At 37.3% G+C, this 20,665-nt stretch overlaps 1 protein-coding gene across 1 annotated transcript; it reads left to right on the forward strand.

Annotated features, from left to right (window-relative positions):
* Positions 1-1,768: 1,768 nt before the first annotated feature.
* On the forward strand, positions 1,769-19,991 carry LOC123559852 (uncharacterized). Its single transcript, XM_053552379.1, has 6 exons — positions 1,769-1,982; positions 4,923-5,057; positions 10,515-10,607; positions 13,659-13,722; positions 15,235-15,358; positions 16,607-19,991. Exons 1-6 carry the CDS (start codon positions 1,883-1,885, stop codon positions 16,796-16,798), a joined length of 708 nt encoding a protein of 235 aa, XP_053408354.1. The 5' UTR covers positions 1,769-1,882; the 3' UTR covers positions 16,799-19,991.
* The last annotated feature ends 674 nt before the right edge of the window (positions 19,992-20,665 follow it).

Raw genomic sequence — 20,665 nt, forward strand, 5'->3', positions numbered from 1 at the left:
GCAATAAGGGCGTATCTACATATAATAACTATATGTAGATACGCCCTTATTGCGTTGAACCCTCGTCATGCAGAAATAATACACTACAGACACATTTAAAAATTATCTTTTCAGATTCAGCTAGTACAGCCAATTTCCACTAGTTGCCACCTATTTTCCACCTTTTCCGTCTTTCATTGAATGTAATGCAAAGCTATAATAAGCAATAAATATTCTGTCTCACAAAAGAACGAAAATTAGAATTTTCTATATACCATTCTGAATATTATTTTTGTCCAGCTAGAGTCAGCATAGACTTATTCTCATTTTAATGAACCCTTTGAAGACGGAGCCTGGGTATACTGTTTTGCAGATGTTGGTCAGTCTGTCGGTCTTTTGGTATGTTGACCAATTGGTTTCCGGATGATAACTCAAGAATGCTTGGGCCTAAGATCATGAAACTTTATATGTAGGTTGGTCATGACCAGCAGTGACCCATATTGACTTGGAGGCCAGTAGGTCAAAATCACAGTGCCCTGGAACAGTTAAACAGTTTCCAGATGATAACTCTAATACTCTTGAGCCTAGGATCATGAAAGTGAATGGGAAGGTTGAACATAGCTAGCAGATAACTCCTATAGATTTTTAGTTCAGTAGGTCAAAGATCAAGGTCACAGTGAGCTGGAACAGTTAAGAGCTGTTTCCGGATGTTAATTTGAGAACTCTGACCTAGGATGATGAAACTAAATAGGGAGGTTGATCATGACCGGCAGAGGACCCCTACTGATTTTGAGGTCAGTCAATGGTCAAAGGTCTAGGTCGCATTGTCCCAGAACACTAGAACTTTTTTTGCCCAATAACTAGAGAATGCTTTGGTCTAAGATCACATTTGATGCAGAAGTCATTTATGACTGGTAAATGGCCCATAATTATTGATTTAAAGGTAGTACATCAAACATCCAGTGCACAGTGACCAAATGATTTCTGTTTCTTGTACAGTTACTGAATGCATCAAGTGGGGGCGGGGAGCATTTTGTGTTCTACGAGCTGTTGTCAATGTGCAGTTTTAGCAAAGTCAGGTTCTGTGTCAATTTGGCCTGAAGTTTGAAGTTTAGTGTCCATTATAACTTGATTCCAACCCGAGTCCATGTGAAGATTTTTGTACAGGGTAATCCAATTTCTTACAGTTCTCTTTTAAATCAAACATCACAAAAATTTCTAAGTTTTTTTTCCACCTATTTGCCACCAAGAAAATTTGCTAAGTCCCTATTTTCCACTAAACGCCACTCGATTTTCACCATGAAAAAAAAACTATGTTCTACTTTCCACCAATTTACACCTTTCTACCACCATAAAGAAAAACTATGTTCAAATTTACACCTAATGCCACCTTAATGCCACCAAAATAAGGTGGCTTTTGGTGGCAAATTTACCACTTAGGTGAAAAAAGAGCTGAATTACACCAAACGCCAACTAATGTCACCTATTTCCACCAATTGCCACCTGTTTTTCATGGAAATAAGTGGCAAAGAGTGGCATTAGGTGGCAAATCTAGGGACGGGCTGAGTGTTAGGAAAAAGGAAACTTTTTAAGGGGAAGAGGCAAAAACTGCCCCTACTTTAGAAGAAAAATAGCCCTGCATGATTTGATTTATGTATAGCAGACAAGTCAGAGTTCCATAATTTTCATCATTTGATTATAAATAACTACATACTGGTATACATTTAAAGGTTTTGACTTCTCTAATTGAAAGCTGTTTCTCTCTTTGTAAGTACATAGACTATACATGAAATACATGTACATGTAAGGAGGACAGATACCTTAGCAGCATTATAATTTTGTTTTTTTCATTTTTCAGGTAGAGTTGCATTTGAGGGAGAACTTTTACAACATTGACATTCTCATGCTGTTGGAGATGTTTGTACATCTAATTTATATAGACAAAGTTGCTGTCAACTTCAGCGAATATATTTTTGCACCGTTGTTCCTTGGCATTGTAACTGGTTTGTTTTTTCAATTTTCAATGCTTTGTTTCAGAAGTATAGGCATAAAGTACTGTGGCATCTTAACATTGAGAAATAGGGGATATTACACGAGTGTCTTTTCATATTGAATTTATTTTAAACAAGTTGAATTAAACAATTTTTTTCGATAAGTTTAATAAATTCAATGTTGAAAGTCACAAATGTAATATTCTTTTTATCACAATTAAGCTTTTCCTGTCGAAACATCAAAAATTCTACTTTCTTTTACTATATAAACGGGTCAATTTGACCAACATCTATACTATAAATGACGTTGACGTCAAAGCTTAAGGTATTAGGCCCCTAATAGTAATGTTTAAAAAATGGCATTTTCTGGGTATATTCTTAAAGTTGACCATGCTTCACACTTAATTGCAAATTTTTAAAAACTTTTATCGTGCTGTTTTTTATAAATTTTGTGTAATTTATGGTATTTCCTCAAGCTCAAGTAGAGACAGATTTCAAAGCGGGGGCCTTTGTCCAAAACGTTTGCAAAGAATTCATTATGCCATTATTTTTTAATGAAAGAAACATCAAACTATTGGTAAACAATTATAAAACTTAAAATAAAAACTGTCAGTATCATTATTTCTAGGGTGCCTCGAGTAAACGGATTTAATGAGACAGAATTCTAACTCCAAAATTGAAAAATTAAGATCGAATCCTGCGGGTCTGTTTTGAATTTTGCCCACTTCATTCAAAAATAACCTTGGGGCAGAAGTAAAACCTACCTACATTTCTTCCACAATATGTAATCTAAAGAATAAAGGCAAAATAGAGAACTTTTACCGCATGTAACTCAGTATTTTAAAAGATGTCTAACTCTACCCCTTCTGTTTCAAATGTAAATTCACTTTGAACAGCAAGATTTCGCTTATCAAATGAATTTTTTCCACTTTTGTACAATAAATCAATAAAAAGTCTTGAAAGAAGTAAAAACTTACAAGAAAAAAATGAAAATAAGGGGAAAAAATTTGGTCCCAGTGGGGCTTGAACCTACGCCCCCCGAAAATTGCAGTCAAAGTAGGTTTAAGGTAGAAATTGAATACTCTTCAAAAAGGAGGTACGCTATTATGGGCCTAATACATTACCTTAATTACACTAGTGTATTACAAAGACATTTTCATGTAGAATATAAATGAGTTAGAGGTACTGTTAATATATGCAGGAGTGACTACCAGGTTTAAAAAGAACTGGTTGTTAGATTTACCAATGTCATTGGAGGGCCGGTGGCATTAACTTTTGGTTTCTGGTCAATAACTTGAGTTAGATGTGACTGATTCAGATGAAACGTGGTAAAAAGGTAGCTTGCTTAGATGGAGTTTGGGATTGCATATGTGACCACTTGGTCAAGGTCAAGGTCACTGTTGCTAAAAATAGAGTGAAAAAAACAGTTTCCACTCAATTACTACTTTGCATTGATATATTGAAATTAAACTTGGCCTATAGGTAGCTTATGTAAAAACCAAGGGTAGGATTTTATAGGGGTCAAGTTCAAATTCAGCATGGTTTAATTAATCTTCATACATGGAAAATTCCACCATGATACAGTGTTCCAGAGCGTTGAGCTAAAGCTTTTTTTTGTGCTGTGGAATAGGTGGGTCTCGGTTCCAATCCCACTGAGATCCTAAATGATTAGTTTTAAGGTTGGTGAATGCTTAACCATGATACTCAACTTACAGCACACTTTTGCCCAATTTTTAATAGGAAGCGGTACCAAGAAAAAGTTTCTATACTTTTAAAAACAGTTATACCAGTGCTTTTAGGCCTCTGAGGAGAAAACATGATTGTCTATTTTACAATGATAAGCAAAGAGCATTTACTTTTTTTTAACTCTTGTATAATGATCAATGTTGAATACATCATTCTAACATGACCTGATTTATTTCCATATTAACCTTAAACTTGTTAAGTTTCTTAAATGGACTGGGCCCGCCCACTTAGCACATTAGGTAGAGCGATGGTCTACAGATCGCAGGATCCTCGGGCGGGGCGTATGTTCTCCCTGTCTGTTAAAGACATTGTGTCTGAAATCATTAAAATTAGTCCTCCACCTCTGATTCACATGGGGAAGTTGGCAGTTACTTGCGGAGAACAGGTTTGTACTAGTACAGAATCCAGGAAAACTGGTTAGGTTAACTGCACGCCGTTACATGACTGAAATACTGTTGAAAAACAGCGTTAAACCCAAAACAAACAAACAAAACAAGTGGACTGGTCCATCATTCACTTTGGGCAATACCATTTATTTTTCAAAATGATGTTTACCTGCCCGCTTAGCTCAATAGGGAGAGCATATATATGGACAGAGGGGTTATGAGTTTGATCCTCGGCTGGGCCATATGTTCTCCATGATGATTGTGTCTGAAATCATGCGTCCTTCATCTCTGATTCATGTGGGAAAGTTAGCAGTTACTTGCGAGAACAGGTTTGTTCTGGTACCGTACAGAATCCAGATGTGCAGGTTGATCTTGGTCTGCATTGGTCGCAAAGGCAGGATTGTTTGATGCCAGAAGGCTAAAGGTTAAACAAAGAAAACTTAAACTGGGTGTTACTATGCAACACATGTGCTGTTTGTATGTTCCAAGTATTACGCCATAGCATCAAACATAGCGGCAGGCAGGGAATGAAAACCACAGAATTCACGCAAATATTTTGTAAGTGTTTTCAGTGATGTACATAGCTAGCCGTGATAACATATAAGAATCGAAATAATATATCTTGAACAGTGACTTGACCATTGATAAAAACATTGATTGTCCATCTGAATAATAATTATTGTTTCGTTTGGATTCTGCCTTCAAGATATAAATTCTTCACAATGAATATGAATGACAAACACTGATTTTATTCAGCAACAAATCACTATTTTTCATATATTTTTTTCTTAAATAATGCATACAGTTTGGTTATTTTCAGAAATGAAGGTTGAAGATCGACTGAAAGCAACAAGGTGTATAAGAATCATTGAGATGGTATTCACTATACGAAAATTTTTACCTCAAACTACCCTTCCAGTTGATGAGGAAATGGATTGGAGAATTGGTGATACAGGTATTTCTGATTGCAGTCTTTTAATTTTCTCAGGTGTTTACTGGAAACAAGTGCAAGTTTGTTTTGAATAGTGTCATATCAGCACAAGTTCTTGTGTAAAAATTGGATTCTTTGATAATTTTTCTGACGGTCATACTTAGGAACCTTAACTTCATCCATGTAGCTTGACTATTTGAAAGTTTTCAAATACTGTGAAATCATTGATATTTGTGAGGGACTAAGTTTCATGGTTGAATCAATCCACAGAATTTATTCCCAACAAACAAGTAAAATTCCCATTCATTTTATGTTCAAAAGTTGAAATCCACGACTTTATATCCCCAAGAAATTGCCGTTTTGACATAAACCACAAAATTTCATGCCCACAAAATTAAATGATTTTCAACTTATTTAATTTGTGAGAATAATTTTTGTGTATATAATATTGTCCTTTCAAGAAAAATGTTAAGCTAACTGCCCAGCTGTATATTAATGTAATTTTACAGAAATACTAAGACAAAATCTTTTCTTAAGCAGCTATGACAAACCCCAAGGCTCATTATGTCTCTCCCCCCCCCCCCCCCCCCCCCCCCCCCCCTCTGGGGGAGACATATTGTTTTTGCCCTGTCCGTCCGTCCGTACGTCACACTTCATTTCGGAGCAATAACTGGAGAACCATTTGACCTAGAACCTTCAAACTTCATAGGGTTGTAGGGCTGCTGTAGTAGACGACCCCTATTGTTTTTGGGGTCACTCTGTCAAAGGTCAAGGTCACAGGGGCCTGAACATTGAAAACCATTTCCGATCAATAACTAGAGAACCACTTGACCCAGAATGTTGAAACTTAATAGGATGATTGGTCATGAAGAGTAGATGACCCCTATTGATTTTGGTGTCACTCCGTCAAAGGTCAAGGTCACAGGGGCCTGAACATTGAAAACCATTTCCGATCAATAACTAGAGAACCACTTGACCCAGAATGTTGAAACTTAATAGGATGATTGGTCATGAAGAGTAGATGACCCCTATTGATTTTGGGGTCACTCCGTCAAAGGTCAAGGTCACGGGCCTGAACATTGAAAATGATTTCCGATCAATAACTAGAGAACCACTTGACCCAGAATGTTGAAACTTAATAGGATGATTGGTCATGAAGAGTAGATGACCCCTATTGATTTTGGGGTCGCTCCGTCAATGGTCAAGGTCACAGGGGCCTGAACATTGAAAACCATTTCCGATCAATAACTAGAGAACCACTTTACCCAGAATGTTGAAACTACATAGGATGATTGGTCATGTAGAGTAGATGACCCTTATTGTTTTTGGGGTCACTCTGTTAAAGGGTAAAGGTCACAGGGGCCTGAACATTGAGAACCATTTCCAATCAATAACTTGAGTACCACTTGACCCAGAATGTTGAAACTTTATAGGATGATTGTACATGCAAAGTAGATGACCCCTATCGATTTTGGGGTCACTCTGTTAAAGGTCAAGGTCACAGGAGCCTGAACATTGAAAACCATTTCCGGTCAGTAACTTCAGAACAACTCGACCCGGAATGTTGAAACTTAATAGGATGATTGGTCATGCAGAGTAGATGACCCCTATTGATTTTGGGGTCACTCTGTTAAAGGTCAAGGTCACAGGGGTCTGAACATGGAAAACCGTTTCTGATCAATAACTTGAGAACCTCTTGACCCAGAATGTTAAATCTTTATAGGATAATTGGACATACATAATAAATGACCCCAATTAATTTTGGGGTCACTCTATTAAAGGTCAAGGTCACAGGGGCCTGAACATGGAAAACAATTTCCGGTCAGTAACTTGAGAACCACTCAACCCAGAATGTTGAAACTTCATAGGATGATTGCTCATGCAGAGTAGATGACCCCTATCGATTTTGGGGTTATTCTGTTAAAGGTCAAGGTCACAGGGGCCTGAACATTGATAACCTTTTCCGATCAATAACTTGAGAACCTCTTGATCCAGAATGTTGAAACTTCATAGGATAACTGAACATGCAGAGTAGATGACCCCTATTGATTTTTGGGTCAGTCTATTAAAGGTCAAGGTCACAGGGGCCTGGTCATGTGAAATCATTTCTGGAAAATAACTTGAGAACCACTTGACCTAGAATGTTGAAACTTAATAGGATGATTGGACATGCAGAGTAGATGACCCCTATTTATTTTGGGGTCACTTGATCAAAGGTCAAGGTCACAGGAGCCTGAACAGTGACTTGAGAACCACTAGGCCAAGAGTGTTGAAACTTAGCAGGATGACTGGACATGCCAAGTAGATGATCCCTATTGCAGCCAACCATCAGTGTCTCTTTGACTTTCGCTCCTGACTCCTATTGACTTCTTGCCTATACCACTTTGCATTGGGGGAGACATGCGCTTTTTTGCAAAAGCATCTTCTAGTTTTTAATCAAATATAACCAAGGTCACAGATATTTTTGAAGGAAAAAGCATCAAATATGGGAAAGAAGAATATAACATGCAGCCTGTGTGATGTTATGTAGAATTTACCCATATTCTTTTCAAAGGTCTGTTTCCTGCGGACATGACGGAGAAAAAAAAGGTCTGATTCTGTTTTTTTATTTTATTTTTTTTCCCCTCCTCCTATGACCATGTGTCATCCTGCGGTTTGTAAACCAAACAATAAAAAAATGAAAGCCTTATTATTTTTACAATGCAAACTGAACTGCTGTAATATAAAACAAGAGGACCATGATGGTCCTGAATCGCTCACCTCTTCCCACATGACCCAGTTTTGAGTATGACGTCGTTTTTTCTATTATTTGACATAGTGACCTAGTTTTTGAGCTCATGTGACCCAGTTTTGAACCTGACCTAGATATTATCAAGATAAAAATTCTGACCAATTTTCATGAAGATCCATTGAAAAATATGGTCTCTAGAGAGGTCACAAGGATTTTCTATTATTTGACCTATTGACCTAGTTTTCGAAGGTACGTGACCCTGTTTTGAACTTTACATAGATATCATCAAGGTGAACATTCTCGCTAATTTTCATGAAGATCTCATGAAAAATATGGCCTCTAGAGAGGTCACAAGGTTTTTCTATTTTTATACCTACTGGCCTAGTTTTTGACCGCATGTGACCCAGTTTCGAAACTGACCTAGATATCATCAAGGTGAATATTCAGATCAATTTTCATGAAGATCCATTGAAAAATATGGCCTCTAGAGAGGTCAAAAGATTTTAATAATTTTAGACCTACTGACCTAGTTTTTGAAAGCAGTTGACCCAGTTTCGAACTTGACCTAGATATCATCAAGATGAACATTCAGACCAACTTTCATACAGATCCCATGAAAAGTATGGCCTCTAGAGAGGTCACAAGGTTTTTCTATTATTTGACCTACTGACCTAGTTTTTTAAGGCACGTGACCCTGTTTCAAACTTGACCTAGATATCATCAAGGTGAACATTCTGACCAATTTTTATGGAGATCCATTCACAAGTATGGCCTCTAGAGAGGTCACAAGGTTTTTCTATTTTTAGACCTACTGACCTAGTTTTTGACCGCACATGACCCTGTTTCGAACTTGACCTAGATATCATCAAGATGAACATTCAGATCAATTTTCATACAGATCCCATGAAAAATATGGCCTTTAGAGAGGTCACAAGGTTTTTCTATTATTTGACCTACTGACCTAGTTTTTGATGGCACGTGACCCACTTTCGAACTTGACCTAGATATCATCAAGATGAACATTCTGACCAACTTTCATACAGATCCCATGAAAAATATGGCCTCTAGAGAGGTCACAAGGTTTTTCTATTATTTGACCTACTGACCTAGTTTTTGATGGCACGTGACCCACTTTCGAACTTGACCTAGATATCATCAAGATGAACATTCTGACCAATTTTCATGAAGATCTCATGAAATATATGGCCTCTAGAGAGGTCACAAGGTTTTTATATTTTTAGCCCTACTGACCTAGTTTTTGACCGCACGTGACCCAGTTTCGAACTTGACCTAGATATCATCAAGATGAACATTCAGACCAACTTTCATACAGATCCCATGAAAAATATGGCCTTTAGAGAGGTCACAAGGTTTTCTATTATTTGACCTACTGACCTAGTTTTTAACCCCACGTGACCCAGTTTCGAACTTGACCTAGATATCATCAAGGTGAACATTCTGACCAATTTTCATGAAGATCTTGTGAAATATATGGCCTCTAGAGAGGTCACAAGGTTTTTCTATTTTTAGACCTACTGACCTAGTTTTTGATGGAACGTGACCCAGTTTCGAACTTGACCTAGATATCATCAAGGTGAACATTCTGACCAATTTTCATGAAGATCTTGTGAAATATATGGCCTCTAGAGAGGTCACAAGGTTTTTCTATTTTTAGACCTACTGACCTAGTTTTTGATGGCACGTGACCCAGTTTCGAACTTGACCTAGATATCATCAAGATGAACATTCTGACCAACTTTCATAAAGATCCCATGAAAAATGTGACCTCTAGAGTGGTCACAAGCAAAAGTTTACGGACGCACGCACGCACGCACGGACGACGGACGACGGACGCCGCGCGATCACAAAAGCTCACCTTGTCACTTTGTGACAGGTGAGCGAACAAAACAAATTTCTTCTTAATACATGTATATTGCAGCATATATGAGTGTGTTATTAAGGCTGCATTAGGAGCCTACTGCAGTAACATTAAATTTTAGTGAAAAAAGTGCTGTTTTCTATAGAAATCATGTATGAATAAGGGCAAACTTTCACAGAATGTCATTCATTTGTCTGAACTTATCCAGTAGTAAAACCCAAAACATGGTCATAGATAGTCTTTCAGTAAATAATATGGACCTTTCTTATTGTCTGTTACATCTCACTACAATGATACAGCAGTTTGTTTAACTGGAAAAAAACTTTCTTTACACCCTTGTTATCATTATAACAAGAAAGGTGGTAAAATTTAGCTGATAGGGAGGATTGAGGTCAACATTTTTTATTGATCTATGACCAGCTAGTCTTCTGTGAACACAAAGTGTTTCTGTCAGGGAAAATTGGTCAGGGAAACGTCAGGGAATTTTAATTTTAATTTCACTGCCGCCATCCAGCTGGCTTACGGAAGGTCGGTGGTTTTACCTAGGTGCCCGCTCGTGATGAAATAAAGCATGTTGGTGCGACGTTAAATCAAAAAAAAAAAAAAAATAATAATAATAATTTCTCTGCTTTATTGGAACCCTGATATAGTAACATATATTTTTCGATTGCTGAAGCTACTGATAACTCAAACAAATTTTGCCTGACCTATTGAGTTCGAGCAAACAAAATTCAGCTGTAGCTCTAGTTTTTACTGGCCAGTTTTTCTTAACTTACCTTGATTTCTTAAGTTAAATTCTACTTTGTAGAAAAACAGATCATTTGAACATGCAGAACTACAACTTTACTTTATATTTGTTATCTGTCTTCAGGTACTCATGCAGTGATACTACCAGTATTCACCAGAATCCTGGGGGATCCATCACACATCCAGGAAAAACATAGACCTACAGGTTCTGGCTGTTGTAAGTTAGTTTGATAACACTAAAGAGCTTAAGCCTTTCTGTTGTCATCAGACAAGATAAGCCCCTTGGTCGATATAAAGCAAGATAAGTGTCTTAGTTGACACAAAGCAAGATAAGCCTTTCAGTCCACATAAAGCAAGATAAGACTGTCAGCTTATATAAAGAAAGATGGTTGATTTAAAGCAAGATAGGCCCTTTGGTTGACAGAATGAAGGATAAGCCTTTCAGACAACATAAAGCAAGATAAGCCTTTCAGTTGACATAAAGCAATATAAGACACTTGGTTGACATCAAGCAAGATAAGGCTTGTTCAAAATAAAGCAAGATAAACCACTTGGTTGACATATACCAAGATAAACCACTTGGTTGACATATGTTGCAAGGTAAGACTATTGTTCAAAATAAAGCAAGATAAACCACTTGGTTGATATACAAAGATAAACCACTTGATTGACATATATCAAAATAAACCACTTGATTGACATATAGCAAGGTAAGACTATTGTTCAAAATAAAGCAAGATAAACCACTTGGTTGATATACAAAGATAAACCACTTGATTGACATATACCAAGATAAACCACTTGATTGACATATAGCAAGATAAACCACTTGGTTGACATATACCAAGATAAACCACTTGGTTGACATATACCAAGATAAACCACTTGATTGACATATGTAGCAAGGTAAGACTATTGTTCAAAATAAAGCAAGATAAACCACTTGGTTGATCTACAAAGATAAAACACTTGATTGACATATAGCAAGATAAACCACTTGATTGACATATACCAAGGTAAACCACTTGGTTGACATATAGCAAGATAAACCACTTGATTGACATATACCAAGATAAACCACTTGGTTGACATATACCAAGATAAACCACTTAATTGACATATGTAGCAAGGTAAGACTATTGTTCAAAATAAAGCAAGATAAACCACTTTGTTGACATATAGCAAGATCAACCACTTGGTTGACATATAGCAAGATAAACCACTTGGTTGACATATAGCATTCATATAAGCCTTTTGTTCAACATAAAGCAAGATAAACGACTTAGTTGATTTATAGAAAGATAAACCACTTGATTGACATATAGCAAGATAAACCACTTGGTAGATATTGTAGCAAGATGAACCACTTGGTTGACATATAGCATTTAGATAAGCCTTTTATTCAACATAAAGCAAGATAAATGACTTAGTCGACATATAGCAAGATAAACCACTTGGTCGACATATAGCAACATAAACCACTTGGTTGACGTATAGCAAGAAATAAAGCCTCTCGGTCAACATAAAGCAAAATAAGCCTCTCAGTCAACATAAAGCAAGATGAGCCTCTTAGCCAGCATCAGGCAAGATAAGTCTCTTGATCGACAGTAAGCAAGAGAAGCCAAACTGCTGACATAATGCAAGATAATAAAGCCGCTATCGGTATAAAGCTAGCTTACATTAAGCAATAAAAGCCTGTGACCTGTAATAAAGTAAGATAATAAAGCCTCTCGGTCTACATAAAGCATGATGAGCCTTTCGGTCTACATAAAGCAAGATAAGCCTCTCGGTCTACATAAAGCAAGATAAGCTTTTCAGTCTACATAAAGCAAGATAAGCCCCTCGGTCTACATAAAGCAAGATTGGCCTCTCGGTCTACATAGGGCAAGATAAGCCCCTCGGTCTACATAATGCAAGATAAGTCTCTCGGTCTGCATAAAGCAAGATAAGACCCTCGGTCTACATAAAGCAAGATAAGCCTCTCGGTCTACATAAAGCAAGATAAGCCCCTCGGATTACATAAAGCAAGATAAGCCTCTAGGTCTACATAAAAAAAGATAAGCCTCTCGGTCAACATAAAGCAAGATAAGCCCCTCGGTCTACATAAAGCAAGAGTCTACATAAAAGCTAGATAATCCTCTCAGTTGACATAAAGCAAGATAAGCCCCTTGTTCTACATAAAGCAAGATAATCCTCTCGGTCTACATAAAGCAAGGTAAGCCGCTCAGTCTTCATGAAGCAAGATCAGCCCCTCGGTCTACATAAAGCAAGAGTCTACATAAAAGCAAGATAATCCTCTTGGTCAACATAAAGCAAGATAAGCCCCTCGGTCTTCATAAAGCAAGATAATCCTCACGGTCTTCATAAAGCAAGATAAGCCTCTCGGTCTTCATAAAGCAAGATAAGCCTCTCGGTCAACATAAAGCAAGATAAGCCCCTCGGTCTACATAAAGCAAGAGTCTACATAAAAGCTAGATAATCCTCTCAGTCGACATAAAGCAAGATAAGCCCCTCGTTCTACATAAAGCAAGATAATCCTCTCAGTCTACATAAAGCAAGGTAAGCCTCTCGGTCTTCATGAAGCAAGATAAGCCTCTCGGTCTGCATAAAGCAAAAGTCTACATAAAAGCAAGATAATCCTCTCGGTCGACATAAAGCAAGATAATCCTCTCGGTCGACATAAAGCAAGATAAGCTTCTTGGCCAACATAAGGCATGATAAGTCTCTTGGTCATTGGCATATTCATTTTGAGCTCACCTGAGCAAGAAGGTCTCGAGCTGTGTCTGCCGTGCATGTCGTCTTCAAAATCACTGAATGTATTTTGATGAAACTGTACTATGGTTTAAGAAAATAATGAACAAAAAACATTGAATTTTGTCTGGAAACAGGTTTCCAACCAATACCTTGGGAAAAAAAATAAGGTTTCAGTTGCTGTGAAGCAATTTACAAGAATTATTTAAGTCAAACTGTTAAATATTGATGGTGACATTGCAGAGTCAGTATGGGTCCACTTCCTTATACCTTACCCTGCTAATTTTCTATAATGAACTTGTCCATCTTCCAATTTAGACAGTACCATTTACTGTTAAAAGGGGTGCTTATCAAAAAGATACTGGCTGAATAGCGAACAGTGCAGATCATGATCTACACTGGTCGCAACAGCAAACCAGTCGTGTCCAGCATGTTAAGGGTTAAGACTTCATAGTATTGTATTTTCTGTAGTTGTCAGATACTATGTAATTTAATTTATGCTTTTGTCTTTTCGCAGATTTAGAGATGCAGTACAATGTGTTGGCTGAAAAAGCTGGCATGGCGGCCCGTTTTCATGACAAGTAAGTAAAAAAAAAGTAGAAGAATTGGAATTTTTAAGGACCTTTTTATTATTACAGTTAAGGACTTTAAAAATAGATCTGAAACGGTTGTTATTGTTTCCAATCAAACTCTTGATAGGTTTAAATAGATTTGCCTGTATGTTTGTATGTTAATATCTGATTAATTTTCCTGCATCAGACTCCTCAGTCAGTAAGTCAGTGAATAATTCCCCACCACAAGTGGTGGGGGGTTATAGGAATGGTCTCCTTCTGTCCTTCCGTAACATTTTGTGTCCGCTCTGTATCTCCTAAACCCTTTGAAGGATTTTCATGAAACTTTGGTCAAATGATCACCTCATCAAGACGATGTGCAGAACCCATGAGTCAGCCATGTTGGTTCAAGGTCAAGGTCACAACTCCAGGTCAAAGGTTTGAGGCTACCATTTCATGTCCGCTCTGTATCTCTAAAACCTCTTGAAGGATAATTATGAAACTTGGATCAAATGATCACCTCATCAAGACGATGTGCAGAATTGATGAGTCAGCCATGCCGGCTCAAGGTCAAGGTTACAACTCGAGGTCAAAGGTTTGAGCCTTCCATTTTGTGTTCATTCTGTATCTCCTAAACCCCTTGAAGGATTTTCATTAAACTTGGGTCAAATGATCACCTTATCAAGAACTCATGAGTCAGCCATGTCAACTCAAGGTCAAGGTCACAACTCAAGGTCAAAGGTTTGAGCTCTGTATCTCCTAAACACCTTTTAGGCTTTTCATGAAACATTGGCCAAATGATCACCTCATCTAGACGATGTGCAGAATTCATGGGCCAGTCATGTCAGTTCAAGGTCAAGGTCACAGCTCGAGGTCAAATGTTTACCCTTTCACTATCCATACCAGTTGCGGGGGATTTAGCTGTCTTTCAGACTGCCTTATTGTGGTTTTGGTGGTTGCGTCAGCATTAAAGGTCACAATAACATTGAGATTAAAATGGGTTTCAATCAATGGAAAGGCCTGTACCTTCAATGGTCAGAAGTTGTAAAATGGGTGGATGATTGAACAAGATAAGTAAAATCTCATAGGATGAGATGAAATTGGTTTTTTGTTAATGGCTGGTCAGTACTGAACCTTTAGCCTGCTGGCAGCATGTCATTATGCCTTTGCGACCAGTGCAAACCTAGATCAGCCTGCACATCTATGTTTGCTATTTGGTCAGTAAATTTTCAGTGAATATCCCTTTGATACACAAGTGGTACTGAATAATGAACCAGTCCAATTTTAGAAATTTAGCAGGGTCAAGGTTAAGCATGCAGTCCTCCGATGTCATAGCATGATGTTATGGTCAGTAAATGTGCCCTATAGTTTTGGTGATCTTTAAGTGTTAAGGTCAAGGTCACAGTATACATGAGACTGAAAATTGCATTCCATTTTACCTCCGGCAGGCCATCTTTTTGGTGAGGGCATATGTGTTCTACAAAAAGGTATTGTTTTATTAATATTGCAGCTATACATTGTATATATACTTTATTTTTTCAGTGACAAGATAGCATTTCTAGTTATGACTCAAGATTCATTCTGCAATAACAAGAAACATCATATGCTAGGTGAAGAAATGACCAATATAAGGCTGCTGCAAGAACTAGGATTAACTGTTGTCTGGGTAAAGTACTTGTTGTATACTAAGTAAATTCAGAAATACGCACTTATTAAATGGCAATGGAAGGCCTGAAGTGGTAACTAGCACGACTTTACTAATATTTGCATGAAGAGGTAGCCAATATAGGTTACAGTGGGCTTTTAACTATGTAAGGAATTTAAAGCTTTAACTGATATGAAATAGAATTGTTCTTACAGTCTGTAGAGCTAATGTGTCACGATATAGAACTTGAATATTAAAATGGGGAGAAAGTGTAGATGGCTCAGTAGGAACATCGGAATAGTATTCCAGAGGCCCCGGGTTTGAGTCACAGTCTGGAAGCACATTTTTCTCACCTTGTGACAATATGGGGCCCATGACGGCATTACACTGGTTAGTCTCTGACACCTGTAATGGCTTATGTATAAAAAGTAACCACTGAAATTCGAGGACTAATTTCAAAATGGTGGGGAAATGTGTTAAGTATATGAATTGAATATCAGAACGGGGGGAAAATGTGCAACCAGACCGGGACCTTGAAAGTCTGAGCTACCTGGCCGCCTACACAATTTCTCCCCGCTTTAGTATTCAAGCCCATCACAGGCCCCAAATGGGTGCCAAATGTCACAGGGTGAGAAAAATGTGCAGCCAGACCGGGACTCAATCCGGGGCCTTGGAATACCGTTCTGATGCTCTACCAACTGAGCTACCAGGCCGAATTTGAATCAGAGATAGCCCGCCCCGCCCAATTAGGGAGGGTGCAGAATTGTGAATGGTGGAGTCTTTGAGTTCGCTTGCTGGCTGAGGCGTATGTTATGATTTGGTAAAAGACATTGTGTCTGAAGTCAATTCATCCTCCACCTCTGATTCGTGTGTAGAAGTTGGCAGTTATTTGTGGAGAACAGGTTAATACTGGTATGTAATCCAGGAGCACTAGCCAGTTAATTGCCTGGTGTTGCGTAATTGAAAGGCCCCGTACTTCCACCAATTCTTTGAATAGTTGAGTGCGCAGTCAACAGACAGCTCTTGTTGTATTTTCTGGTCCTTTTGAATCATGGAGTCAATACATGTGTAATAGAGTTCCGCTTAATCCGGTGCGAAAAGATGTAAGAGGTGTTGCATTTTCCATAACTCAATCAAACCTGAGTCTGCTATTATTCTGCTTGGTTACATTTTGTGCTTACAACATTTATTATTTACTTATTTATCATTTGTCATTATTTCTTGTATAAAATTATTGTCTCATATTTTGTACCTTTTATTTATACACAGGTTCACAATGACAAGATAGAGGAACTGGACAAAGAGAACAAACTGGATTCATTTGTCAAATCATTATTTGTGCAGTTACTTGAGAATGCAGAAGAAAATCTAGCAGGATCTGCAAGCGTTGCCGAAAACGCTGAACCTTTCGGTGGAGAAGGAGATGAGGTTTACACAGAAGATGAGATAGAGGATTTTTAAACAGTAATTTGTTGAACACTAATTCTGTGACATGTTTTGAGAAAACATTTGAAAAAAAATGGATATGCAAGCTAACCTGCATTACAGGTCACCTGTATGTGAAGGGCTTTTAGTTTCTCATGAAAAGCCTTAAAGTTTGTTATGTGTGACCTTGCTCAGAATGGTCATATTTAGGTGAGACATTGCAATCCACAGTTGAATTAGCTTTATTTATATATATAGAGAGTACCCCTGTCTAACACAGTCAGGAGCTAGCTAAAAAATTGATTGACATTTTTTGTTCTGATATTTAATAAAATTCTCAGATGATAAAGGGGTAAAGAACAATGCAATACCTGTGAAATTAGGATTTAGATTATTTGAGTAAATCTGTTGTAATTTGCAAACACAAATTGCAAACATAGAAATATTTTGCCCATTGCAGGAGTAAAAACGTGTCAAAATTAACATTATAGTAAGAAGTATTGACCGTTATTGAAGGGTAGTTCAAAGTATACGTCTATAAATAGATGTTTTGCTGGGACAAGGCAGTGAGTTTGAAGATGGATAATGTATGAATTATCAGAGTTTCAGCGCTTCATTTCCTGCATTCTGGGGCATTTTTGCAGCATTTTAGAACATCTTTTCCACTGCATTTTTAAATACAATATACCCCTTATTTTCACATTTTTATGAGCTCACCTGGTAAATCTGGAGAAAGTAATAAAAATGAGTTTACAATGTCATGTTCATGAATGCATTTTTCAAGTCCTAAAATGTTAATATCTAACTTGTCAGTTTTATTTTATATTTTAGAAAGAGAAATTGCACCATTCTGCAGATGACTTTGTGTTTTTAGTGTTGGAACTTGTGAATATTTTACTTAATATTTTTAAACTATATATAGTATGAAATGGACTTTTTTTATTTTTATAGTGAAGAACTTACATGTTGTTAAAAATAAGCATGATGCATACTGGTTTTGAACAGATCTGATTTCATTCAGTGACAGCCTGGGATATAGGGGACACATGTCTATAGCGGTCACTTTCAATCAATCCCTTAGATTACCTCTACATACATGTTAAGATGTTGTTGATTTATAATCTCATTGTTTTCATGTGTTGTTGTACCATCTTTGTTAGCTCACCTGAGCACAAAGTGCTTAAGGTGAGCTTATGTGATCGCCCTGTGTCCGTTGTTCGTCCGTCGTCAGTCGTCCGTCTGTCATAAACAATTTGACTGTTAACACTCTAGAGGTCACAATTTTGGCCCAATCTTAATGAAACTTGGTCAGAATGTAACCCTCAATAAAATCTTAGACGAGTTTGATATTGGGTCATCTGGGGTAAAAAACTAGGTCACCAGGTCAAATCGAATGAAAAGCTTGTTAACACTCTAGAGGTCACAATTTTGGCCCAATCTTTATGAAACTAGGTCAGATTCTTACCCTCAGTAAAATCTTGGACTAGTTTGATATTGGGTCATCTGGGGTCAAAAACTAGGTCACCAGGTCAAATCAAAGGAAAAGCTTGTTAACACTCTAGAGGTTACAATTTTGGCCCAAACTTAATGAAACTTGGTCAGAATGTAACCCTCAATAAAATCTTGGACGAGTTTGATATTGGGTCATCTGGGGTCAAAAACAAGGTCACCAAGTCAAATCAAAGGAAAAGCTTGTTAACACTCTAGAGGTCACAATTTTGGCCCAATCTTAATGAAACTTGGTCAGAATGTAACCCTCAATAAAATCTTGGACGAGTTTGATATTGGGTCAACTGGGATCAAAAACAAGGTCACCAGGTCAAATCAAAGGAAAAGCTTGTTAACACTCTAGAGGTCACAATTTTGGCCCAGTCTTAATGAAACTTGGTCAGAATGTAACCCTCAATAAAATCTTGGACGAGTTTGATATTCGGTCATCTGGGGTCAAAAACTAGGTCACCAGTTCAAATCAAAGGAAAAGTTTGTTAACACTGTAGAGGCCACATTTATGACTGTATGTATCTTCATGAAACTTGGTCAGAATTTTAATCTTGATGATCTCAAGGTCCAGTTTAAATCTGGGTCATCTAGGGTCAAAAACTAGGTCACTGGGTCAAATCAAAGGAAAAGCTAGTAAACACTCTAGAGGCCACATTTATGACCATATCTTAATAAAACTTGGTCAGAATGTTAATCTTGATGATATATAGGTCAGGTTCAAATCTGGGTCAGATGGGGTCAAAAACTAGATCACTAGGTCAAATCAAAGGAAAAGCTTGTTAACACTCTAGAAGCCACATTTATGACTGTATCTTCATGAATCTTAGTCAGAATGTTAGTCTTGATGATCTTTAGGTTATGTTCTAATCTTGGTCTTATGGGGTCAAAAACTAGGTCACTGGGTCAAATCAAAGGAAAAGCTTGTTAACACACTAGAGGTCACACTTTTGGCCCAATCTTAATGAAACTAGGTCAGAATGTTACCCTCAAAAAAATCTTGGACGAGTTTGATACTGGGTCATCTGGGGTCAAAAACTAGGTCACCAGGTCAAATAAAAGAAAAAGCTTGTTAACACTGTAGAGGCCACATTTATGACTGTATGTATCTTCATGAAACTTGGTCAGAATTTAACTCTTGATGATCTCAAGTTCCGGTTTGAATCTGGGTCATTTAGGGTCAGAAACTAGGTCACCAGGTCAAATCAAAGAAAAAGCTAGTTTACACTGTAGAGGCCACATTCATGACCATATCCTAATGAAATTTGGTCAGAATATTAAACTTGATGATTCCTAGGTTAGGTGAGCGATACAGGGCCTTCATGGCCCTCTTGTTTTGAATTTTAAAGATGTATTAGGTATTTTTACTTTCAGACCTCAAAATTACAAGGTCATTTAAACAGCAAAATACACATTTTGTTGTGGCATATAAGTAAATCATGATGTTATCAAACTCCAGAAAGTTGATACAAATATATTTTCAGACTATAGTAGGCAAAGTACAAGAAAATGGGATGATTTCAGTTATATTAATCTAACCTGTAATTATTAGAACAGCTGTATATTAAATGTGGATCTAGTAGAAAGGAATAATGTACGGTGGATTCCCTCCAGACTAGAACCACTTAAACCTAGAAATTCCTCCAGACTGAACAAACGGTGAGGTTGAGATAAAAATGATGTTTTGTAATGGCTTTATCTTGCAATGCACAAAATACATTGTTGGAATATTTGAACTTGTTTGTTCTAACTGATCGTGTGACCTGCATGTTTCGTCTGTCCAAATGATTGAATATGAAACCCAGCCCTTGACCTATATAAATTCTGTAAAAAAAAGTTTGTTTGTTTTTCATAATTAAATATGAACAGGCAGAAAAATTCCGTATTGTACCTTTTAAATTCCATGTTGTACCTTCCGTATTGTATGCTGCCGGACTACTCTCATTAATATGCATGACCTGACACAGTTCTATAAATAGCGCTAAGAAAAATTCACTTAATACCATTTTAATATCGATAAACGTTCAAGATTTCGTTCAGTAACAACAACAACAAAAAAGCAGATATATAATAAAAGGGTCATTATAACTGTAGCTAGATTGGGGTCTTGTATTCGGCTCTCTTGGATTTCTCAAGGTCTGGTCACACTCTGCGTGAGATCCAATCTGGCAAAAATCCACTCGAGCCGAATACAGCATCCCAGATCGAGCTACTGTTACAATAACCCTATTTTACTGGGAGCATTGCCAGATATTCATGAGAATGCACTCTTAATGGTTGCTAAACTTATTAAAGTCGCAACATGTTTTCCATTTTTTCTTTTCTTATACTGATAAATTCTCAAAACAATGACTATGTGTAAAGTAATGATTTAATTTGTTTGACTGAGTAAATCTGTTACTAGAG

Source organism: Mercenaria mercenaria, chromosome 10 (assembly GCF_021730395.1).
Source record: "Mercenaria mercenaria strain notata chromosome 10, MADL_Memer_1, whole genome shotgun sequence".
Lineage (NCBI taxonomy): Eukaryota > Metazoa > Mollusca > Bivalvia > Venerida > Veneridae > Mercenaria > Mercenaria mercenaria.